Source organism: Schistocerca gregaria, chromosome 7 (assembly GCF_023897955.1).
Source record: "Schistocerca gregaria isolate iqSchGreg1 chromosome 7, iqSchGreg1.2, whole genome shotgun sequence".
Classification (NCBI taxonomy): Eukaryota; Metazoa; Arthropoda; class Insecta; order Orthoptera; family Acrididae; genus Schistocerca; species Schistocerca gregaria.
This window is the reverse complement of record NC_064926.1, coordinates 547,349,442-547,375,651: the sequence shown is the minus strand read 5'-3', so window position 1 is coordinate 547,375,651 and position 26,210 is coordinate 547,349,442. Positions and strand designations below refer to the sequence as shown.

At 40.6% G+C, this 26,210-nt stretch overlaps 1 protein-coding gene across 4 annotated transcripts in view; it reads right to left on the bottom strand.

The window, feature by feature from the left end:
- The window catches only part of LOC126281506 (glucosamine-6-phosphate isomerase), a 138,839-nt gene that overhangs the window by 92,357 nt on the left and 20,272 nt on the right, over positions 1 to 26,210 (bottom strand). For all 4 annotated transcript variants that reach the window (XM_049980526.1, XM_049980523.1, XM_049980524.1 and 1 more), the window contains exons 2-3: positions 24,260 to 24,396; positions 2,670 to 2,771 (exon numbers count right to left, since the gene is read on the bottom strand). In XM_049980526.1, coding sequence (XP_049836483.1) covers positions 2,670 to 2,771; positions 24,260 to 24,383 — 226 coding nt within the window. In that variant the 5' untranslated portion in view covers positions 24,384 to 24,396. The remainder of the gene's footprint in view (positions 1 to 2,669; positions 2,772 to 24,259; positions 24,397 to 26,210) is intronic.

Sequence of the window (26,210 nt, the reverse complement as noted above, 5' to 3'; positions counted from 1 at the left end):
AAATTTCTTGGGGTGTGACTGGATAATAAGTTAAAACCAAGTCAAGACATAGATAAAATAAGTAACGATCTCAATTCACCATATTTTATACTTAGAAGTCTCTCTCATTGTGCTGACCTAAAGAAAAAGAGAATTTAGCTTATTCTATATATTTTCTTTTGCTGTTGTCTCATGGAATTACATTCTGGAACACTTCACCTAAAGTAAATAAAGTATTTACACAGCAGAAGTGAGCAGAAAGAATATTGTTAACAGTAGATAACTGCACATATCAAAGAGGTCTCTTAGGAATTTTGGAATTCTTAGACTCACTTCTTAGTACATGTACTACTTAGTGAATTTTGTTGTGGATAACAAAAATCATTTTCACCTGAGCTGAATTGTGATCTACAAGATCACAACACAAGACGCAAGAACAGACTTCATACATACTTGATCTCCTTGCCTGTGGCTCAGAATGGAGTTATGTACTCTGGTGCAAATGAATTCAACAAGCTACCATCCAACATAAATAAAGAAACTGAGATTTCCAAACAATTCAAAAAGAAATTGAATCATACCTAACTAGTTACTCTTCCTACAAATTCTCTCTATATCAAGATTCTAGAATTGGAAAGTTCTGTTAGAAACAGGGAAACTAGTAAACAGAATTATTATTATAATTTGGGCAACTCAAAACCACATGAAATAGAAGATCATGACATCATATTCTTTCCCATTTTTTGAGTTTCTCAACATTTCTTCACTGGCAACTCCTTGTATTCTGTACAACAATTTCTATTACTGTAATGCGTAAAAGGTGGTGGGCAGGAATTACTAGTTAACACAAACTCGCGCTCTCTCACGCGTGCTTACACACACACACACACACACACACACACACACACACACACACACACACACACACAAACCACAAAATTTCTGGATTTTTGTCAAATAAGTTGAATATTTTTATTAGCTTCTTGTTATCTGTTCTTTTTAAGGGGTCATACAATGTAATCATCTGCTTTCTCATTGCAGCTATTATACTCTCGGTTTTTTTTTTCCAAACATTTCCTTTTTCTTTTTTAGTTTCCAAATCCCTTTTCCATACTTTATCCCAGATTTTTGAAAATTATTCTTCTTTCTTTCCTTCTTGAAATTATTTATTTGTTTGGCTGTGTTTATGGTGAGTCATTTTGATCATAAAGACACCTGCTTTTAATCACGCCATGAATACCTCAGTATGAATACATCAGAATTGTTTATTGCATGTGTTCTTTGTTACGTGGAATGCCATTTACATTTTTATAGTCTGTTTATGTTTGCTGCTTTGTCCAGAGAATCTGGTGGATTATTTCTACCAAGTACTTTAATTGTGAAACTTCCGATATTTTTCCATTCTTTGGTTCCACATATTTTTGTGCAGCTTCCACATTGGCCATGTGCTGTTTTTTTTTCAGAGAAAATTGTAATTTAGTTTTTTCTGCTACCTCTTGGAGAGTGTTTATCTGTTTCATTGCATCTTGTAGCTCCCATAATGGGAAGGTTGCCTCAACTTTCATTTGTAGTGAAGAAAATATCCAAACTACATTAAAATTCTACAAACTGTTCCTTGGCTGTAACCAGCCCAACTGTACCAGTACATTCATACACCAAGTTTTGGCAGAAACACCAGAAGTATGACAAGAAATTTGACTCTGTCATGGTCAAGATAACAGGAGCTAAGTGACTGTCAGAGAAAGACAGCCAAGATTTACAAAATGATATGGACTGCACCCTCAAATATGGCATACAAAACATAAAATAAAACAGCAATTACAACAAATATTATTCTCATAAAAAAGTCAAGCAACTGTCAACCTGATAGTCTCTTTCAACTCCACAATACTTTAATATTCCTTGTGGAAGAATGAGTTGCAGCCGTCCATCAAATCCTTTCACCATGTACCCCATGAGAGAACACCTAGTCCTGTTGTTCAGATAGCACAGTTGGAAATATCAGTGAGCATGAAAGTTTAAGTTGACCGTGGAGGTGAGATCAGACAGATTGATTATTACGGTGTTTTCTTGTGAGAAGCAGGAGAATTGGATATGAGTCCTCATCTACATTTTCCATTATCAAAACAAATTCTTTATAACAAGCAGGAAGTTTTTAAACAACTGGTTGCACACAATGATGCACCAAAGCCACTTTCATTGGGTGCTTTGGAGCCAGCAACTTTGTGACAACTAGGATGGTTGGGTTAGTGGATCTTTGAGAAAATGTGGAAGATGGGTAGGGTAAGCAGCTCCATGGACTCAGGTGGGAGTCATTTCATCTCAGGCTTGCCTATTACCCTCTCTGCAAGCTTTTCAAACCCTACTCAGTATCAATATGACCTTTCCTTCTTTTCATCCTGTCTGGGTAAGTCTCCCTTGACTCATGGTTGTTTGTAGGCAATTTCTGTATACTTATGCTGCAACAGTCTGTTTTCTGCCATCCCTTCTCTCTCTTCAGCAAAAACTGGAGTTCTTGATTCTGAAAGCTAGCAACTTTGCAATACAATACCTATTTACACATATATCACAAATGAGAACAGTTCTAGTGTCTGAACTAATATCTATCACAAAACTCGTGCATGTGAAGATGCAGCCATTTTGGGATTAATGTGACCAATAATAGCAAATGTCAAGCAATATACACATACCAACATATTCATCCATGTTGAAAGTCTTCACATATTTGAAGGATATTTTTCCAGCTTTGTGATATTCTATAAGCTTTTTGTACATGCCGAGTGGCGTTCCACCTAAAAATTAAAATTCTTTATGAATGGAGTGTTTTTCTCATTAACATATATACAATTTACCATCTCAAATGTGCAACTAGCATGAATACAATTTCCATATTCTTTTCTTTTTACAAAAAACAAAACATATCTGAAGTCTTACAAGATCACAAAAATAGCTCCCTTATCATTGAAGTTCTCTGTACTGCAGCTGTGGAAGCAGTAACTGCAAATGCAAAACTGTTACCGACAACTACTCATGTGCAGATGGCAGCATAACTAAATTTTCTGAATCAAAATTTGACAAACATATTGTTTCACCTAACAGCAGTGAGAGCCAGTTTAAATATAACTAAGAAAAACTGGTATAAACTCTAGAATAAGAACAATGTGTGCCATAAAAAATGAAGTTTATCTCAAGAAGAAAATCGTTATAAATCCAATAGTAAAACTAATACAATTATAAAGCATTTAAAATCTTAACAAATATGACCATATAAAGAAAATGCTATGTAACATGACAGACAATTAGCAGATTAAGTGAAACAGAAAATCATAAGGGATGTTATCGAAAATGAAACAAAGTAAGTACAATATCACAAAAATTCCATCCTTTGGTGAAAGGACTTTCTGAAATAATAATCCACAGAACACGTGACTTTTACTTAAGTGTGGCACAAAATCAACAACTTTCAGAAAAAGGCAGAATTACTCAAACACACACACACACACACACACACACACACACACCAGCTACAGTGGCCAGTCTCAAATACATAACTCCACCCACAGTACTGTAAATCACAAAATTATAAACATTAATCACTTCCTCCAATCACAATTCTTGTAATCTTAATGGACATATTGATGCATCAATCAATAAAATTAGATGTTAGGTGCAGTAAGGAAGGCTACATCTGCCAATGTCAGGTCATGTAAAAAAAATGCTTGTGGCAGATTTAAGGGCTGCTACTGTCCCACTACAGCATCATTTGCCACAAACAAATGATGTTTACAGCACGGTCTCCAGTGTACCTAATGATGACGACCCTGCACTGTGGGGGTTGCTTCTGGACTATGATTGGACATTGTTACCTACAATTGTCGTTTAGCTACCACATGTATTTAGATGTCTGCCTAATTCAACTGACAGCTGTGTTTTCAGTTAAGGAACTGATAACATACGGGTACACTGAGAGTGTGGTTCATATACGATTGCTTCCCCATCAAACCCACAAACAGTGTTCTCCTGCACTAACGTGGGTAGTCTTCAGCGCACTTCCAGAGTATTGTATTGGCATAGAGGTATCCACCTACAGAAGCTCCCTCTTTAGTATATTTTTAAAATAACTGTTACCTGCTGTGATTTATTTGTACATAATTTATTCTTCGTGAAATCTGTGCTGCTGAAAAATTACACTCACAACAATAAGAATGGCTCATATTGTGTGCAGACTTGGTCCACACCATGTATTGTTGATAACTGCTCAATGTAATTAAAGATCAAGTCCAATGCAAAAGTGTATCCAGGATTTCTGCATAATAAACTTGGTCGAGTGGTGTAACAGGCAGTGATTGAATTCATATGTTCCAATAACAACTCTTTGTTTACTAATCTTCAGCTTCAAGAACAAAAGTCCACACTTGAGCACAACCACAAAGTCCATCCTGACCATGCTTAATGGGTGCCCACTATGACGAAGTCAACAACTGTCAGAAGTGGTAGTGGGCCAGGAGATACTGTAAGCAATCTGCGGCACTGTACCACGAGGCTGCAAACCTGTGGCTACAGAGACGCAGGCCGAAGGGCGGGGACTGCAGACGGACGTCCAGCACCTGATGATCCCGGCAAACAGGCGAGACGACAGGCACTGACCCCATCTGGAGTCTTGAGTATAGCTCCATAAACTGGCAGTCAGTCCGGAGCCCGGACAACGACTCACTGTTGAGGGACTGAGTGCCAACCTGAGTACCCATCGGCAAAGGAATACCAGCACAGTGTCACACCGATTTGTGACCGTGCAGAAGCAAATATGTACCCACAACTGCAGTGCCATTTACCGTGACCTGCACGCCATGTATCGGCATGGCTCCTTCCCCGAGCACTACTCTTGTGAAACAAATGTGCACACTTTTTATGGCTGGTCCAATGTTTTTTGTGCATTGTGATATTCTAGATTTGCAAGATGAAATAAATAAATAGAAATGGCTACTAATCTCACTACAAATCTTGAATATAAACATAACATTTATCCAGTACTGATTTTAGAAGTTACAGACTAAGTCAAAATGCTGTTTGCATGTGATAAAACTGTGTCAATGGTTAGAAACAGAGGTTGTTGCAAAATGCTGATGGGTGCAAGATAAAAATTGAGATGGATGTCTTAGTTACAGTCTCAAAAATTTCATTAACAACATGCACTTTTAGATAAATGACAGACCCCAATTGACAATACAGCATTATCTGTATGTATGGCTGGCTGAGGTTTCTATACCTGAAATGGCTAACAGTTTAAGGTAATGTTATAGTAGGTGTCGAGTGTAGAACAATGAAATTACTGACAATGTCCACTGCCCCACATGACTGAGTAGGATTATGGATGACAAGGCACTGTGCCACAGAGCAGGGGAGGGGGCTATTCTGCTTTTTCTTATACCACTCCTGACATCAATCTTTTTTATTGTCTTATTCTTTTTGTTAATAGTACATATAAAATAGTTACTCAAAATATCCAATTTCTTATTTAAATAGGGATTATCAAAACATTCATTCTATAGGTTCTCAACTACTGGCGATAATACTGTAGTTAGTTCACCTGAAGACATCCAAACCAGGCAAAGTTGAAACTTTTGATGACCAAAGAGTTTTTTGCTTCCATATTGGTACAACTCATTTGAAAGCCCTCATTCTCCTCTTTTCAACAAACATTTTACTTTTTCCATAAGCTTTGTGTGTCTTAAAATGTCACTGCTTCCAAAATTCAGCACCACCATTTTATAGTCCTGATTTTTCTGTTTGGTTACAAAAATGCAAATTTTCACTGAAATAACTTATCAGTTTAATAACTATTCTAATCAGAAAATTTCACTTTCTCAATACTTTTTGGTGAGCTTTGAGAATTCCTGTGTAAATTAACACCATCCTCATTACAGTGTTATTAAACAAACTTATGTCAGTACCTAACATATCTTTGTTCCTTTTAGTTTCCCAATTTTTATACTACTATCTAACATGTAATAAGCTTGTATTCCAACAACTTATAATTTTTTATATGACACATGTCTGTAAATAGGCATTGTGCACAAAGTTTCAATTAGTCAGTGCCGAAGCAGGGGAACATAAACATTACATAATTTTCAGTTTGCGTTCAGCAGTCAATATCATATAGTCAGCCTGGGATTAGCTATCAAAATGCGGGCTCATTTGTGAGTTGCCTCAGCAGTGAAATTACAAACAACCTATCTGTCTTTATTTAATTTTCAGTTCAGTCCACACTATGCACTCCAGGTCTAACAGCAAATTGTCAACATTATGTATTAGTGCCGAACTGCCAAAATATGAGGCTATGTATATCAGTCATGTACAGTAATATATTGGTCTGCCACCAGTGAACAACTGATTATTAGTATAATTTAAATAATTAATGGAAAATCTCATATTAAGATGTGAAACAAATACTAACAAAGAGATAGAAGGGCTGGCCAGTACTTACCTCAGCTCAGTACAGCCGATAGATACACAAAAAACAACTGAAAATTTACGTTCCTAGCTTTCGGAATAAATGTTCCTTCATCAGGGAGGAGAGAGGGGGAAGAAAGGGAAGAAGGGAAAGTGGATTTAGTTACTCACAACCCAGGTTATGAAGCAACAGGGAAAGGAAAACAAGGAGGGTCGCAGGGATGGTGGCGTGGTTGTCAGAGGGAAGCCAAAGATATTCTATTGTAAGTACTGTGCCAGCTTCAAACCAAAGAGGATGCATACAGAAGTAAAGAGGTATATATAAAGAGGTATAAAGATGTAGGATGAAAAGATGCATGAATGGCTAAAGAGGAAAGGTAAAGAGGAGAAGACTGAAGAGTAAATGGGAGTGAGGTTGTTTAACGTAGGTTCAGTCCGGGGGGATGGCGGTATGAAAGGATGTGTTGGAGTGCAAGTTCCCATCTCCGCAGTTCAGAGGGACTGGTGTTGGGTGGGAGAAGCCAAATGGCACATACGGTGTAGCAGGTTCCTAGGTCCCTAGAATTATGCTGGAGGGCATGCTCCGCTACTGGGTATTGGACGTCTCCTAGGCGGACAGTTCGTCTGTGTCCGTTCATGCGCTCAGCCAGTTTAGTTGTTGTCATACCAATGTAAAAGGCTGTGCAGTGCAGGCATGTCAGCTGATAAATGACGTGTAGTTTCACACGTGGCCCTGCCTTGAATTGTGTATGTTTTACCAGTAGCGGGGCTGGAGTAGGTGGTTGTGGGGGGATGCATGGGGCAGGCTTTGCAGCGGGGTCGGTTACAGGGGTAGGAACCGCTGGGTAGAGAAGGTAGTCTGGGAATATTGTAGGGCTTAACAAGGATGTTACGGAGGTTAGGGGGGCGACTCTGGGTGGTGTGTGGAGAATTTTGTCAAGGGATGATCTCATTTCAGGAGTTGACTTGAGAAAGTCATATCCCTGGCGGAGTAATTTATTGATGTCTTCGAGGCCAGGATAATATTGGGTGACAAGGGGGATGCTTCTGTGTGGTCTGAGGGTAGGAACATTGTTGTTGGACGGGGAGGAATGTATTGCTCGGGAGATCTGTTTGTGGACAAGGTCTGCAGGATACTTGCAGGAGAGGAAAGCACTGGTCAGGTTATTGGTGTAATTGTTGAGGGATTCGTCACTGGAGCAGATACGTTTGCCACGAATACCTAGGCTGTAGGGAAGGGAGCGTTTGATGTGGAATGGATGGCAGCTATCAAAGTGAAGGTACTGTTGTTTGTTTGTGGGTTTGATATGGACAGAGGTGTGGATGTGAGCTTCAACAAGATGAAGGTCAGCATCCAGGAAGGTGGCTTGGATTTTGGAGAAGGACCAGGTGAAATTCAGATTTGAAAAGGAGTTGAGGTTATGGAGAAAATTAAGGAGTGTTTCTTCACCATGAGTCCAGACCACAAAGATGTTATCTATAAACCTATACCAGGCCAGGGGAAGCAGCTGTTGGGTCTTCAGGAAAGCCTCCTGCATGCGGCCCATGAAGAGGTTGGCATAGGACGGAACCATCCTGGTTCCCATGGCCGTTCCCCTGATTTGTTTGTAGGTCTGGCCTTCAAAAGTGAATTAATTATGGGTGAGGATGAAGTTGCTAAGTGTGATAAGGAACGAGGTTTTTGGAAGATCTTCGGGTGGGCGTTGGGAGAGGTAGTGCTCAAGGGCAGAGAGACCATGGGTGTGTGGGATGTTTGTGTAAAGGGATGTAGCATCTATGGTGACAAGAAAGGTTTCAGGTGGGAGATGAGTGGGAATGGATTTGAGGCGTTCTAGGAAGTGGTTTGTGTCCTTGGTGTAGGATGGGAGTCTGCGGGTGATAGGTTGGAGGTGTTGATCTACCAGAGCTGAGATACGTTCTGTTGGGGCTTTGAAGCCTGCTACAATGGGACGGCCAGGATGATTCTCTTTGTGGATTTTGGGTAATAGGTAGAAGGTAGGAGTATGTGGCTCAGGTGGAGTGAGTAAGTCTATGGAAGCCGTTGTGAGGCCTTGTGAGGGACCTTGGATTTTTAGGATTTTCTGCAGCTCAGTCTGGATGGAGGGAATGGGATCCTGGGTAACAGCTTTGTAGGTTGAGGTGTCGGAGAGTTCAGTCCTTCTGCCACATACTCCACACGGTCAAGTACCACCGTTGTGGAGCCTTTATCCGCCGGGAGGATGACAATAGAGCGGTCTGTTTTCAGCTCCTTAATGGCAACGGGATTCAGCTGGGGTGATGTTGGGGGTTATCGGGATGTTCTTCAAGAAGGACTGGGAGGCCACACTGGATGTGAGAAATTCCTGAAATGTCTGCAAGGGATGGTTTTGGGGGGAGGGGAGGAGGATCCCTTTGAGAAGGTGGTCGGAACTGTTCTAGACAAGGTTCAACACTGGGTCTAGTATTTGGGGGTTGTGTTTGGGTAGTGAAGTGGTATTTCCAGTTGAGGTTCTGGGTGAATGAGAGGAGATCTTTAACCAGGGCAGTGTGGTTGAATTTAGGTGTGGGGCTAAAGGTTAAGCCTTTTGATAGAACAGATGTCTCTGGAGGAGAGAGGGATCTGGATGAGAGGTTTAGAACTGAATTGGGGTTGGTGATATGTAGCATTTGACTGTGGTTATAATTGAGATTTGGTCTGTGTGGGGTATGTGCTGGGATGGGGAGATTGAGTAGGGTGGCTAGGCTAGGTTTGTTGGCTATGAGGGGGGTTTGTTGACGGTTCTGTTGTGGTTGGTGTTTGTGAGGGATAGGGAGAGGAACCCCACTTCTTAGGTGTTGCACTAGCACTGTGGATAGTTTTTTCAGGTGGTGTGTGGCATGGGACTCAAGTTTGCAGCTGGCTTCTAGGATGATGTTCCTGAGTGTGTTCCCCAAGCAAGGGTTTGAGAGGTGGAGGACTTTGAAGAGAGATAGGAGCTGTTGGGAGTGGTGGTTACATGAAGTAGTGTAGAGATTCAGGACAAGTTGGGTGAGGGCTAAGGATTGAAGATTCTGGAAGTCCAGGAGAGATTGGTGGAAGGAGGAATTGCGCCCAGAGATGGGAACTTTTAAGGTAAGTCCTTTAGGGGTAATTCCAAAGGTTAAGCAGGAACAGAGGAAAAGTATGTGGGATTGCAGTTTGGGTACGGTAAATGCATGTTTCCAGAATGAATGTAAATAATGTGGTATAGGATTAGGGTACATAGTGGGTAACTGGTGGGTAGGGAAATTAAATAACTTAAATTAAAATAGAATAAAACACACACACAGAATTTGAGCTTTCGCAACCGGCGGCTGCTCCGTCAGGAAAGAGGGAAGGAAAAGGAAAGATGAAAGGATGTGGGTTTTAAGGGAGAGGGTAAGGAGTCATTCCAATCCCGGGAGCGGAAAGACTTACCTTAGGGGGAAAAAAGGATAGGTATATACTTGCGCGCACTCACACACACACGCATATCCATCCATACATACATACACTGTGTGTGTGTGTGTGTGTGTGTGTGTGTGTGTGTGTGTGTGTGTGTGTGTGTGTGTGTGTGTGTGTGTGTGTGTGCGCGTGTGCGCGTGTGCGCGTGTGCGCAAGTGCGCGTGTGCGCAAGTGCGTGCGCGCGCGTGTGTGTTTTAATCATTGTGCCTATCTACTGCCGCTTTCCCGCTTGGTAAGTCTTGGAATCTTTGTTTTTAATATATTTTTCCCATGTGGAAGTTTCTTTCTATTTTATTTAAATTAAAATAGTAATCATAAGAAGGAATAAAACATGGAAGGAAGGATGAGAAAGAAATAAATTGTGTTGGTAATGTTCAATACCAAAGGAAGACCACTAAATAAGAAAAATACGGCAAAAGTTGACCAGACCAAGCAAGTATGTCCAGATCAGGGGAAAAGAACACACGTTGCTCAAAAACAGAGATAGCGAGTAGAAAAAAAGAAAAAAAGAAGGATCGGTGTGCAGCAAAAAAGATCACGCGTGTCGCAAAAAAGATCGCGCGTGCCGCAAAAAAGTTCACGGGTGGCGCAGAAAAGTCCCAAAAAATGTTTCCTGTGGCAGAGAAAGATAGCCAATGGCACAAAAATATCACCAGCAACACAAAATCGACAGAAATGGATGATACTGGTAGGTGTGGAAGAGATTGTTGGCAGTGTTTGTTGACTGGAAAACAGCGAATAACGAACGTTAAAACTATGGAATGTTAAATAAATAAATCAATAAATAGAAAAAGAGAAGTGGACTATAAACAGAACAAGATAATGGGAGGCAAATGAAACTAGCACAGTTGGTGACGAAAATATTTATTTATGTAAATATAAAACACTGAAACCACGAACCTACTACGGTGTCGTAGGAGGCGGAGAGGTGATACTCCGACGTGGCGCGTCCCCGGGTGGCGGATAGGGGTGTCCTCACCGGCTTGCCGGCGGATATGAGTGAAATAAAATAGCTCTCGCAGACTAAACACTCAACCTCTATAGTTCACAACCATAGTTGTAATTCGGAGCTTGCTCCATCCAAGGCTCAATGCCTTCGATAGTCAAATATGGACGGAAATCTTTTAAGAAAATCTCCACCGCTTGGCACTACCCAAGGAAGGCTGCACTCGGATACGGTGGGCAGTCACTTAAAAGATAAGTTGGATGAGTCGGAGCATCTAGAAATACCCAAGACAGACCAAAGACCGAAACAGAAATTAAAAATGAAACAAATAAATTATTTAGCAACATTTAACATTAACTCCCTGGCACAAGTAGGAAAATTGAAAATTCTAACTAATGAACTAGACAAACAAGGGATCCTAATAGCAGGACTACAAGAGATGAGGAATTCGGACTAGGTGCCCATGGAATCTCAAGGTTATAGAATATACAAAGGCATCCTGGGTGAAAGAGTGATGAAAAATTGTCCACAATTTGGTACGGGATTCATAGTCAACTTAAAAATAATTGATTCGATAACAGATTTCCAGGCCCAATCTCCTAGGCTCTCGACGCTGACAGTAAAAGCATCAAATAAAATGTATACAATAATTAACGTCCATGCTCCCATGAATGATAAAAACAATAGGAGAAAAACCAGAGAAGAGACGGATGAATTCTGGGACCTACTAGATCAAACAGTGACAAATATAAACAAAAATCAAAGTAAAATTTTAATAGGTGATTTCAATGCACAACTGGGCAATGAAAAGAGATACAGAGACATAATAGGAAAATGGCCGGCTCAAAAACGAACCAATAAAAATGGTATAAGATTAGTAGAATTCTGTAGAAACAATAACATGATATCAAAATCGACCTATTTTATGAGAACACCCAATAAACTAAAGACATGGAAACACCCAGATTGTAAAAAGGGGGAATGGCAATTAGATCACGTCTGTATGGACAAAAATTACCATAAAGAAATCCAAAATGTTAAAGTACTTAGAGGAATAAACATGGGGTCAGACCATTACATGGTGAAAATCAAATGTAAATTCACACCTGCAAAGAAACCAAAGTCCAAATTTAAAATGCGAAAAATATATGACCCTCATAAACTAATAAACAATGATCAATATAAAGAACTAACTCAAAAAATTGAGAAAACTGATAAATTAGAAGAGATAGTCCCGAAACTAAAAGAAATAGCTGAAAAAATTGCCCCACCAAACCCAAGGAAAAAGCATCAATGGTGGAATGAGGAATGCGATAAAGCATTTGGAAATAGACACCAAGCATGGTTAAATCATCAACGCCAGAAAACAGAGAAATCACATGAAGAATTGACTAAACAAAGAAAACTAACTCAAAAAACAATCAGAAGTACTAAAAGACGATATCAAAAGAGCATTATTCAACAAATAGAAATAGATCATAAAAGGACAAATTCAAGGGATTATTATAAAATGTTTAGTAAACAACTTCAAAAATATGAACCACCAACACTCATGCTAAAAGATACAACCGGAAAAATAGCACACAACAATAAAGATAATGCCCAAATTCTAGCAGATGCATTCGATCAACTACTGAATGGTGAAGAACCAAAAGAACGGCTTCATATAAACACAGAAATGCCCTTTAAAACTTCAACAGAATACATTGGTCCACCAAACATTAATGAAGTAAATCAAGCCATTAAAGAATTGAAAAATTATAAAGCTAGTGGCGAAGACCAAACATTTGCAGAGCTGTGGAAAAATGCATCAGAATCAAGTAAAGAATCACTTCACCAAAGTTTAATTAAAATGTGGAATGATGAAACATTGCCGGAACATTGGACAACAGCAGTAATACACCCTCTACACAAGAAAGGAGATAAAACTAATCCGGACAACTATAGAGGAATCTCTCTCTTGGATTGTACGTATAAAATATTTTCTAGAATAATTTATAATCGATGCAAAGGTGATCTGGAAAAAGAATTAGGGGATTACCAAGGAGGATTTCGACCATGGCGCAGCTGTCCGGAACAAATCATAACACTAAAATTGGTAATGGATATTTACAAAAGAAGACAGAAACAAATGATTATAACTTTCGTGGACTTTTAAAAGCATATGATAGTATTCACAGACCTTCAATGTTGAAAATACTATGAAATTTTGGATTACATCCTAAACTAGTGAAGATGATAAGCTTAACTTTAACAAATACTAAATCAAAGGTGAAGTTCAGAAGTGAAATGTCTGAACCCTTCACAATTAAAATAGGACTAAGACAAGGTGATGTATTATCACCCCTTCTGTTCAACTGTACTCTGGAATATTTACTGAGAGAATGGTATAAAGAAAATAAAAAATATATAAAAATTGGGTACAATAAAGACAAAATTAGCCTAAATTGTTTGGGATTTGCAGATGATCTGGCACTACTAGCCAACAACATTGAAGAGGCTAGGGATCAACTCACAAATCTCCAAAATATTGCAGGAAAAGTAGGATTAACAATTTCATTTGAAAAAACAAAAATAATGGCAACAGACCCCCTTGTAATAAATAGTGTACAGATGTGTGGGACTGATATAGAAATTGTAAAACAATTTAAGTACCTTGGAGAAAATATAACCTATAACTTAAATGAAAAAATGTCCTGGACAGAGAAAACTAATAAATTATCAAGAGCCCAAAAAGTATCCAGAAACACATACAACAAAAAATGTTTGTCAATAAATACAAAATTAAAACATTACAAGACTGTTGTCCAACCAGAAATAACCTATGGAAGTGAAACCCTGTTTAAGCTAAATCAAAAGAACAACACAGACAAAATTCTAAAAATAGAAAGAAGAATAATAAGGACATGCATCAATAAAAAGTACCAAAAAGCAGGAGAATGGCGTATTGTCCCAAATGCAGTAGCATATCAGGAGATAGAACCAGTAATGGATACCATGAGAAAGAAGAGAATATCATTTTTTGGCCATCTATTGAGAACATCTGAAGACAGATTAATACGCAAAATTTTGGAGAAACTCTGGAAACAAAAAACAACAACCTGTCTGGATAAAGGAAATAAAAGAAGACATGAAAGAACTAGACATAACGCTGGAGGACTTGAAAACCAAATCAAAACAAGTAAATAAATTAAAATATATTAAAAACAAAGATTCCAAGACTTACCAAGCGGGAAAGCGCCGGCAGACAGGCACATGAACGAAACACACAAACACACACACAGAATTACGAGCTTTCGCAACTGGCAGTTGCTTCGTCAGGAAAGAGGGAAGGAGAGGGAAAAATGAAAGGATGTGGGTTTTAAGGGAGAGGGTAAGGAGTCATTCCAATCCCGGGAGCGGAAAGACTTCCCTTAGGGGAAAAAAAGGACAGGTGTACACTCGCACACACACACACACACACACATATCCATCCGCACATACACAGACACAAGCAGACATATTTAAAGGCAAAGAGTAAGGGCAGAGATGTCAGTCGAAGCGGAAGTACAGAGGCAAAGAAGTTGTTGAAAGACAGGTGAGGTATGAGCGGCGGCAACTTGAAATTAGCGGAGGTTGAGGCCTGGCGGATATCGAGAAGAGAGGATATACTGAAGGGCGAGTTCCCATCTCCGGAGTTCGGATAGGTTGGTGTTGGTGGGAAGTATCCAGATAACTCGGACGGTGTAACACTGTGCCAAGATGTGCTGGCCGTGCATCAAGGCATGTTTAGCCACAGGGTGATCCTCATTACCAACAAACACTGTCTGCCTGTGTCCATTCATGCGAATGGACAGTTTGTTGCTGGTCATTCCCACATAGAAAGCACCTGCCTGCACTGTGATGCTTTCTATGTGGGAATGACCAGCAACAAACTGTCCATTCGCATGAATGGACACAGGCAGACAGTGTTTGTTGGTAATGAGGATCACCCTGTGGCTAAACATGCCTTGATGCACGGCCAGCACATCTTGGCACAGTGTTACACCGTCCGAGTTATCTGGATACTTCCCACCAACACCAACCTATCCGAACTCCGGAGATGGGAACTCGCCCTTCAGTATATCCTCTCTTCTCGATATCCGCCAGGCCTCAACCTCCGCTAATTTCAAGTTGCCGCCGCTCATACCTCACTGTCTTTCAACAACTTCTTTGCCTCTGTGCTTCCGCCTCGACTGACATCTCTGCCCTTACTCTTTGCCTTTAAATATGTCTGCTTGTGTCTGTGTATGTGCGGATGGATATGTGTGTGTGTGTGTGTGTGTGTGTGTGTGTGTGTGTGTGTGTGTGTGTGCGCGAGTGTACACCTGTCCTTTTTTTCCCCTAAGGGAAGTCTTTCTGCTCCCAGGATTGGAATGACTCCTTACCTTCTCCCTTAAAACCCACATCCTTTCATTTTTCCCTCTCCTTCCCTCTTTCCTGACGAAGCAACTGCCAGTTGCGAAAGCTCGTAATTCTGTGTGTGTGTTTGTGTGTTTCGTTCATGTGCCTGTCTGCCGGCGCTTTCCCGCTTGGTAAGTCTTGGAATCTTTGTTTTTAATATATTTTTCCCATGTGGAAGTTTCTTTCTGTTTTATTTACATCATAAATAAATTAAAAAATAGAAATATTAGATTCTTGCCAAAAATTGATAAAAGAGAAACAACTAAAAGGGTATTTTCAGAAGAGGAACGAAAACAAAGATCGGATAGAATGAAGAAATACTGGAAAGCCAAGAAGGAAAAAACAATGAGAAATGTTAGGAAGACCGGAAAGAAATTGACTGAAGTGGTCCAATGAGGCCGTAAAAGCACAATAATAATAATAATAAAACACTGAAGAAGAGAAAGTGTTTAGATGACAGATGTAAGTGACAGCTAACAAAAGGGACAAAACAATGAAGAATGTGGACCATATAGGTGATCTAAGTAATTAATGGAAAATCTCATAAAGATGTGAAACAAATAGTAACAAAGAGATAGAGGGGCTGGCCAGTACTTACCTCAGCTCAGTACAGCCGATACATACACAAAAAACAACCGAAAATTTACGTTCCTAGCTTTCGGAATAAATGTTCCTTCATCAGGGAGGAGAGAGGGGAAAGAAAGGGAAGAAGGGAAAGTGGATTTAGTTACTCACAACTCAGGTTATGAAGCAACAGGGAAAGGAAAACAGGGAGGGTCGCAGGGATGGTGGCATGGTTGTCAGAGGGAAGCCAAAGATATTCTATTGTAAGTACTGTGCCAGCTTCAAACCAAAGAGGATGCATACAGAAGTAAAGAGGTATATATAGAGGTATAAAGATGTAGGATGAAAAGATGCATGAATGGCTAAAGAGGAAAGGGAAAGAGGAGAAGACTGAAGAGTAAATGGGAGTGAGGTGGTTTAACATAGGTTCAGTCCAGGGGGATGGTGGGATGAAAGGATGTGTTGGAGTGCAAGTTCCCATCTCCGCAGTTCAGAGGGACTGGTGTTGGGTGGGAGAAGCCAAATGGCACATACGGTGTAGCAGGTTCCTAGGTCCCGCCTGTCCCATACATCCTCCCACCACGACCTACTACAGTCCAGTCACAAACACCAACAGGCAGGGCTACCTGTGAAACCACACATGTGATCTACATGCTAAGCTGCAACTACTGTGCTGCATTCTATGTGGGCATGACAACCAACAAGCTGTCTGTCAGCATGAACGGCCACTGACAAACTATGGCCACGAAACAACTGGACTTTACCCATCTAGCCCCTTCCCTGCTCCCACTCCGGCACTACACAGCACTATTCCACGAACACACCATTCTTTTTACTTCTCTCCTTTTCCGATAACTCCACCCCCCCCCCCTCTCCTCCACACTCTGTCTAACCTCTCGACCGCACCTAGCTGCCCCACCCTCTCTCCAACTCGTCCCTGTACGCTCCCACTAGCAGCACTTTTCTGTCCCCCACCCCTACCCAGTTATACCTCCCCCTCCCCACCCCAGCCTCCTCCTTACCCACACCCAGTTGCCTTTCTCATCATGCACTGCTGTTCGTGTGTGTGTGTGTGTGTGTGTGTGTGTGTGTGTGTGTGTGTGTGTGTGCGCGCATGATTTTTGTCTATTTTCGACACAAGCCTTGTTGGCCAAAAGCTCACTTTCTGACAGTCTTTTTGTTGTGCCTTTCTGTGACTCAGTACCTCTGCTATATGGTGAGTAGTAACTATCCTTTTCATAATATTGTTACGTACCATCCTGGTTTTTCCATTGTTTAAACATACAGAAATATGATCGTAACACATAAAGTGTATGGAAGAAGTTGCATCGAATGAGTCCACAAAACAATGCAGTAGATAAATTTTAGTAAGCAATTATATAACAGAAGAAATTTAAACCACAGTATACTACAGGGCACGGCAGAACTAACTAACTGTTTTAAGGAGCAATAAAAAGTAAATCTGTATCTATAGAGCAAAAATGTTTTTATTTTCTAAATTAGTCAAAAAAGCATTTTACATTCATTTAGTTTTGAAAATAATGTCCTCAAAATGGATCCCTGAAGTTTCGAGCAGTTCTTGCACACATGTCACGGGGTATGGCATTCACTTCATCAATAATCCACTCTTTTAACTCTGGTAGGGTGCGAGGGCAGTTTTTGAAAATCTTTTCCTTCAGATACCCCAAAGAAAGTAGCCACAAATCCTCAAATCTGGTGACTATGCAGGCCACCTAACATCACCCCTCAAAGAGACAAGGCATCCCATAAGCATCTCTTTCATAACATCAAGTGACATTCAAGCTATGTGAGCTGCAGCTCCATCCTGTTGGAACCACAAGTCCCCTAGTCCATGTTCTTCAAGAATCTCATCCATTCTGGGTTGCAGAAAATTTTGTGACATTGAAACACAGCATTTGGAATTCACTGTCATGGTCACTCCTTCCCCATCAAAAAAGTAAGGGCCTACCATGAAAAATTATGATATGGCACACCCCACTATCACTTTAGGAGAATGTTGCGGGGTTATTTTCAGCCCAGTAGCATAAGTTTTGCTTATTCATGCACTCCTTAATATGAAAATGTGCCTTGTCACAAAACCACGATGTGCACCAGGTCCAGACCATGTTGGCTACTGAAATGGTGTCAACAACTGAATGAAGGCAGACTACATGCAACTGCCTATCCCCACCACAGCCCCAGCGGTAATCGATAGAAACTTCTTAGTCGGTTCTGCTGCACCCTGTATAATGACAAAATTCCTTTTCTAATTTAACTTCCTTTTTTAGCATTAAAATACTTATAAATTATAAAAGAAAGTGTTGTATATCAATTTTATGACCTGCTGCCTATATAGTCACAACAGTTATAAGGCAAGCACAATGTGGAAAACATATCGCCACTGAATAACAAGATCACTCGAGGTCTAGGTGATAAGAACACAGAAACAATGCATGAAATGCCTATCATAATGTATGTAGGTAACAAATGGGAACAACTAAAATATTACATTAGCAAAATACCATGTAAAAATCATGGTATTATAGACAAGCACCAGCACAATACAATGTCTATATGCTAACGTAAGGCAGTATTCAAAATCTTGATGTAACTATCATCTACTACAAGACCATAAACTAACAAATGAATACATATATGCATGTAATTTGTAACATAATGATATAAGTACAGCACCAAAGCAACTGGAATTATATTATATACAAATATTTAAAAAAAACAGGCATAAAAGATATAAAATTATTACATGGGAGTATCAGTTATGTGAAGTATACGTGTAACAATTTGTGCAGCATTGCAGTGTTCATCTGACATAATATCAAAAAAGAGGACCATGTAATACTATAAAAAAAAATGCAGTACAACACAATGTGCCAGTAAACCTAGACCTTGAGCTAAAACGATGTTTTATGGTTGTTGTGTAATATCTCCCCCCATGAACCATGGACCTTGTCGTTGGTGGGGAGGCTTACATGCCTCAGCGATACAGATAGCCGTACCGTAGGTACAACCACAACGGAGGGGTATCTGTTGAGAGGCCAGACAAACGTGTGGTTCCTGAAGAGGGGCAGCAGCCTTTTCAGTAGTTGCAAGGGCAACAGTCTGGATGATTGACTGATCTGGCCTTGTAACAATAACCAAAACGGCCTTGCTGTGCTGGTACTGCGAACGGCTGAAAGCGAGGGGAAACTACGGCTGTAATTTTTCCCGAGGGCATGCAGCTTTACTGTATGATTAAATGATGATGGCATCCTCTTGGGTAAAATATTCCGGAGGTAAAATAGTCCCCCATTCGGATCTCCGGGCAGGGACTACTCAAGAGAATGCCGTTATCAGGAGAAGGAAAACTGGCGTTCTACGGATCGGAGCGTGGAATGTCAGATCCCTTAATCGGGCAGGTAGGTTAGAAAATTTAAAAAGGGAAATGGATAGGTTAAAGTTAGATATAGTGGGAATTAGTCAAGTTTGGTGGCAGGAGGAACAAGACTTCTGGTCAGGTGACTACAGGGTTATAAACACAAAATCAAATAGGGGTAATGCAGGAGTAGGTTTAATAATGAATAGGAAAATAGGAACGCGGGTAAGCTACTACAAACAGCATAGCGAACACATTATTGTGGCCAAGATAGATACGAAGCCCACACCTACTACAGTAGTACAAGTTATATGCCAACTAGCTCTGCAGATGACGAAGACATTGAAGAAATGTATGATGAAATAAAAGAAATTATTCAGACAGTGAAGGGAGACGAAAATTTAATAGTCATGGGTGACTGGAATTCGAGTGTAGGAAAAGGGAGAGAAGGAAACGTAGTAGGTGAATATGGATTGGGGCTAAGAAATGAAAGAGGAAGCCGCCTGGTAGAATTCTGCACAGAGCACAACTTAATCATAGCTAACACTTGGTTTCAGAATCATGAAAGGAGGTTGTATACATGGAAGAACCCTGGAGATACTAAAAGGTTTCAGACAGATTGTATAATGGTAAGACAGAGATTTAGGAACCAGGTTTTAAATTGTAAAACATTTCCAGGGGCAGATGTGGACTCTGACTACAATCTATTGGTTATTAACTGTAGATTAAAACTAAAGAAACTGCAAAAAGGTGGGAATTTAAGGAGATGGGATCTGGATAAACTGAAAGAACCAGAGGTTGTATAGAGTTTCAGGGAGAGCATAAGAGAACAATTGACAGGAATGGAGGAAAGAATTACAGTGGAAGAAGAATGGGTAGCTTTGAGGGACGAAGTAGTGAAGGCAGCAGAAGATCAAGTAGGTAAAAAGACGAGGGCTAGTAGAAATCCTTGGGTAACAGAAGAAATATTGAATTTAATTGATGAAAGGAGAAAATATAAAAATGCAGTAAATGAAGCAGGCAAAAAGGAATACAGACGTCTCAAAAATGAAATCGACAGGAAGTGCAAAATGGCTAAGCAGGGATGGCTAGAGGACAAATGTAAGGATGTAGAGGCTTATCTCACTAGGGGTAAGATAGATACTGCCTACAGGAAAATTAAAGAGACCTTTAGAGAAAAGAGGACCACTTGTATGAATATTAAGAGCTCAGATGGAAACCCAGTTCTAAGCAAAGAAGGGAAAGCAGAAAGGTGGAAGGAGTATATAGAGGGTCTATACAAGGGCGATGTACTTCAGGACAATATTATGGAAATGGAAGAGGATTTACATGAAGATGAAATGGGAGATACGATACTGCGTGAAGAGTTTGACAAAGCACTGAAAGACCTGAATCGAAACAAGGCCCCCGGAGTAGACAACATTCCATTGGAACTACTGAGGGCCTTGGGAGAGCCAGTCCTGACAAAACTGTACCATCTGGTGAGCAAGATGTATGAAACAGGCAAAATACCCTCAGACTTCAAGAAGAATATAATAATCCCAAAGAAAGCAGGTGTTGACAGATGTGAAAATTACCGAACTATCAGTTTAATAAGCCACAGCTGCAAAATACTAACTCGAATTCTTTACAGACGATTGGAAAAACTAGTAGAAGCCGACCTTGGGGAAGATCAGTTTGGATTCCGTAGAAATACTGTAACACGTGAGGCAATACTGACCTTACGACTTATCTTAGAAGAAAGATTAAGGAAAGGCAAACCTACGTTTCTAGCATTTGTAGACTTAGAGAAAGCTTTTGACAATGTTGACTGGAATACTCTCTTTCAAATTCTAAAGGTGGCAGGGGTAAAATACAGGGAGCGAAAGGCTATTTACAATTTGTACAGAAACCAGATGGCAGTTATAAGAGTCGAGGGACATGAAAGAGAAGCAGTGGTTGGGAAGGGAGTAAGACAGGGTTGCAGCCTCTCCCCAATGTTATTCAATCTGTATATTGAGCAAGCAGTAAAGGAAACAAAAAAAAATTCGGAGTAGGTATTAAAATCCAGGAGAAGAAATAAAAACTTTGACATTCACTGGTGACATCGTAATTCTGTCAGAGACAGCAAAGGACTTGGAAGAGCAGTTGAACGCAATGCACAGTGTCTTGAAAGGAGGATATAAGATGAACATCAACAAAAGCAAAACGAGAATAATGGAATGTAGTCGAATTAAGTCGGGTGATGCTGAGGGAATTAGATTAGGAAATGAGACACTTAAAGTAGTAAAGGAGTTTTGCTATTTGGGGAGCAAAATAACTGATGATGGTCGAAGTAGAGCGGATATAAAATGTAGACTGGCAATGGCAAGGAAAGTGTTTCTGAAGAAGAGAAATTTGTTAACATCGAGTATAGATTTAAGTGTCAGGAAGTCATTTCTGAAAGTATTTGTATGGAGTGTAGCCATGTATGGAAGTGGAACATGGACGATAACTAGTTTGGACAAGAAGAGAATAGAAGCTTTCGAAATGTGGTGCTACAGAAGAATGCTGAAGATTAGATGGGTAGATCACATAATTAATGAGGAAGTATTGAATAGGATTGGGGAGAAGAGAAGTTTGTGGCACAACTTGACCAGAAGAAGGGATCGGTTGGTAGGACATGTTCTGAGGCATCAAGGGATCACCAATTTAGTACTGGAGGGCAGCGTGGAGGGTAAAAATCATAGAGGGAGACCAAGAGATGACTACACTAAGCAGATTCAGAAGGATGTAGGTTGCAGTAGGTACTGGGAGATGAAGAAGCTTGCACAGGATAGAGTAGCATGGAGAGCTGCATCAAAGCAGTCTCAGGACTGAAGACAACAACAACGCGTAATATCTGTTTATAATTTAATCACAGTTATTATGATATTCTACTACATCACAAGTTGTTTGTAGACACTTGTTCTTTACTTAACTTCTGGTCTTATGCTGGATGCTTATGACAACCCACACACACACACACACACACACACACACACACACACACACACACACACACACACACACACACACACACACAGTCTCAGGCAACTGAAACTCATTCAGTTGCCTAAGACTGCAGTCGTGTGTGTGAGATGCATTTGCGCAAGCGCGCGAGTGTGTGTGTGTGTGTGTGTGTGTGTGTGTGTGTGTGTGTGTGTGTGTGTGTGTGTGTGGACAAAGAACTATGGCTGAAAGCTTGTGAGAGTCTTTTTGTTGTGCCTATCTGCAACTCAGCATCTCCGTTATGTGGTGGGTAGCAAGTTTCCTTCTCATAATATTGTTACATTCCTCCCTGGATTTTCAATTGTTTGATTTTATGTTAGCACCTAGACCTTGTATTGTACTGGTGTTGGCCTGTAATATTGTGATTTGTATATGGTAGTTTAAGAAAGCAATATTTCAGTTGCTCTCCTTTGTTGCCTACATACATTACTGCATATTCCTGTATTCTTAACACTCAGATCTCGAGCAATCTTCTGTAGGCTTATTCACTAGCAATATATTTTCCACTTTGTACTTGCCTATACAGGCAGTAGGTGATACAACTGAAATACAACACATACTCTTTTAATTTGTAAGAATTTTAATTCTGAAAAAGAAAGTTAAATTAGAAAAGGAATTTTGTTATTATAATATACTCTGGTTTAAATTCTTATGTTACATAATTGCTTGTTAAAATGTACTTATTCCATTGTTTTATTGACTCACTCTATGTAACACCTTCCATATACTTTATATGTTACAGTCACATTTCTGTATGATTGCTATTACAGTACCACCTACTGGTAGTTTATAACAGTTTTGCCTTGACTTGTGATCCTCAGTATTCTTTCATCTGCTGTGTGGGTATAAGCTAGGGTACTCTGTACAATATAAATAATATTTTATCTAAATTTGTTTCATTATTAATGTGACAAAGAACGATTTTCTTGATACTTCTGAAATGACGTGTTACGACTTGACACTATATATAGTACATATGATGGAGACTTATTGATGTGTATTTGCATAAGGTATGTTGTATATATCCATTTCGTTAAAATATGTTACCCACCTTATTAGATGTGACCTGATTATGCTTGTAATTTGCAATCTCTATGATTTACAGATCTGATGACAAAAACTCAGATTTGCTCGAACCAGTCATCATATTTAAAATTATAATTGGTGACCTTGGATGTTGGAGTTTTCACTTCTATGTTTCATATGACTCTAGAATGCCCCCACACTTGAGTGATGTCAAGAATATATACTGCACTATTACACTTTCTCAGCTGACAAAAAATCAAATGAATGGATTGTAAATTGCAAAAGCACGCAGAAAAACTCAATGTTGCAGCACATTGGTAGCTCCAGGACACTGTAGTCAACTGCGACAATATACCCACGCATTTTTAGTTAGATCATAAGGAAGATATTAAGGGCATTGTCTGGAAGCTCAGCTACATTTTCCGTCTTGTTTATGTGGTTGTTGAGACTCAATGCCTCAACTATACAGTGAAACGTTACGTCAACTCTCTCCATTATCTGTATTACACTCAGGACTTTGCTGTATTATACTGATTAGATTTCAAAAATCACAGAAAATTCAGTTACTCAGGAAGACAAATTATGCAAAGTACAATGTACAGTATTGCAGCACATGGCATTGTCAAAAGTAGGCAGCAAAAAGTACTCAATAAGTACGCTGTGTCTCCAGCAGATAAGGTACACAGTGCTACCTTTAGAAAATGCCTCACACCAACAGGGTGGCACCTCAAACATGGACTGGTGCACAAAATTTAAGGATTGAAGTACCTTTTGCATGTTGTGTCACTGGCACATAACATAGCTCAGTGAAACTTGAACCATATATAGAAAGCTCTGCTAGAGCATAGTACGGAAGATAACCACCAAAAGAAATATGCAATGAGCCAAACTGAAGTGACATTTTTATTCAAAGACAATAATTGCAATACTGTCACCACAATTTAGGATGGGCTCCTGGACATTAGACAATTCAGGACATGGTTCTTTGCCTCCTGCTAAATTTATTTTGGGCTCCTGCCTTTGGTGAACACAAAATACGAAAAAGTACCTGTTGGAAGACCCAGAACAAAGTATCTTTCTGGACCCGGTTTGAAGTCATTTATCCTTTTCATCACATATCTGGCTGACCATTCTGCCACCTTATCTGCAGTCTCCAGGATAACAAGCCGCATGGTGTTCTTTCACCTGTTACAAAAATAGAGAAATATCATTAATAAATGTCTCAACAAGGAAAATATTCCTCAGTTTTACTCAAAGTATACAACTAATCTAACATTAAATAGGTGGAAGTCTGAGATGGATGGTTGGTTGGTTGGTAGGGATCTAAGGGAATAAACAGCAGGCTCATCAGTTCCACATTCATGAGACAAACCATACGAAGTTAGTGACATCTGGCAGAAATTCACTAAAATTTGATAGTATCTCATCAGAGAGCAATATGAAGGGGCATTCCTAACAAAAGTAAAATAGGGTGTGTCCCCCCCCCCCCCCCCCGCCCAGCATGTGGTGAAGGCACTCTAAACCCTACCACCACCATGGCAATGGCCCTGTTTTTTGGAGGGGGGGGGGGGGGGGGGGGCGCACAACTACAATGGTCATTAGCGCCCTGACTAAGTTAGGAATGCACCGCGAGGCACAAGGTTAAAACAGCAACTAAAAGGGACAACACTATAAAAGACGTATTAACAGGCATAGGATTAAAAAACAACAGCATAATCAAACGTCCTTACACAGGTGTGTCAAGTTGATAAAACGAAGAACACGAGCAGCGGCTCCTGGGTCATCCGCTAAAATGGCATCCAGAGTACATGGCAGGCCAAGACCAAGACGTAGTGTAGTAAAATCCGGACAGGATGTTAAAATGTGGCGGACCGTCAGCAATTGCCCACATGGACAGAACGGCGCCGGCGCAGCCGTCAGCAGATGGCGATGGCTGAACCGGCAGTGTCCAATTCATAGCTGGGCCAAAACAACCTCCTCCCGCCGAGAAGGACGTGAGGAGGACGTCCAAGCCGTGGGAAGAGGTTTCAAAGCCCGAAGCTTGTTGTCCGTAAGTGCAGCCCAATCGGCATGCCACAGCGATAAAATGCGCTGACAAATGACCCTGCTACAATCTGATGAAGGGACACAACAAGAAGCCGTCCGAGGCTGGAGGACCGCAGCCTAGGCCGTGGCATCTGCAGCTTCGTTCTCAGGAATACCGACATGGCCAGGAACCCACATAAAGCTAACTGGAGATCTGTCGTCCACCAGCTGCTGAAGAGAGCGTTGGATCCGGTGCACGAAAGGGTGAACTGGATATGAATCACTGAGGCTCTGGATGGTGCTCAGAGAATCGGAGCAGATGACATAAGCAGAATGTCGGTGGCAGCAGACGTAAAGAACAGGGCAAAGAGCTTAGCTGTGAAGACTGAACAACGGCCAAGTAGCTGGTATTTGAAACTTTGTGCACCGACAATAAAAGAACCCAGTCATTGGTCTTAGAGTCATCTGTATAAATGAAGGTCATATTAATGAACTTCGAACGAAGTTCGACAAAACGGGAGTGGTATACCGAAACGGGGGTAACCTCCTTTGGGAGCGAGTTGAGGTCAAGGTGAACGCGAACCTGAGCCTGGAGCCACTCTAAAGGTTGTAGGGAGTGAAAAATCAAGGTGTTGGAGGAGGCGACGAAAGCAAACTTCAGGGGGTAGCAGGGCAGAGACATACAACCCGTACTGACGGTCGAGAGAGTTGTCAAAAAAGGAACGATATGATGGGTGGTCGAGCATTGACAGTAGCCGACAGGCGTAATGACAAAGCAGTATATCGCGCCTGTAAGTGAGTTGCAATTCACCGGCTTCAGCATGAAGACTCTCGACGGGACTAGTATGAAATGCTGCGATCGCGAGACGTAAACCCCGATGTTGTATAGAGTTGAGGCGGTGTAAGATGGACAGCTGTGAAGAGGAGTGTACGAAGCTCCCATGATCTAGCTTGGAGCGGACGATCGACCGATA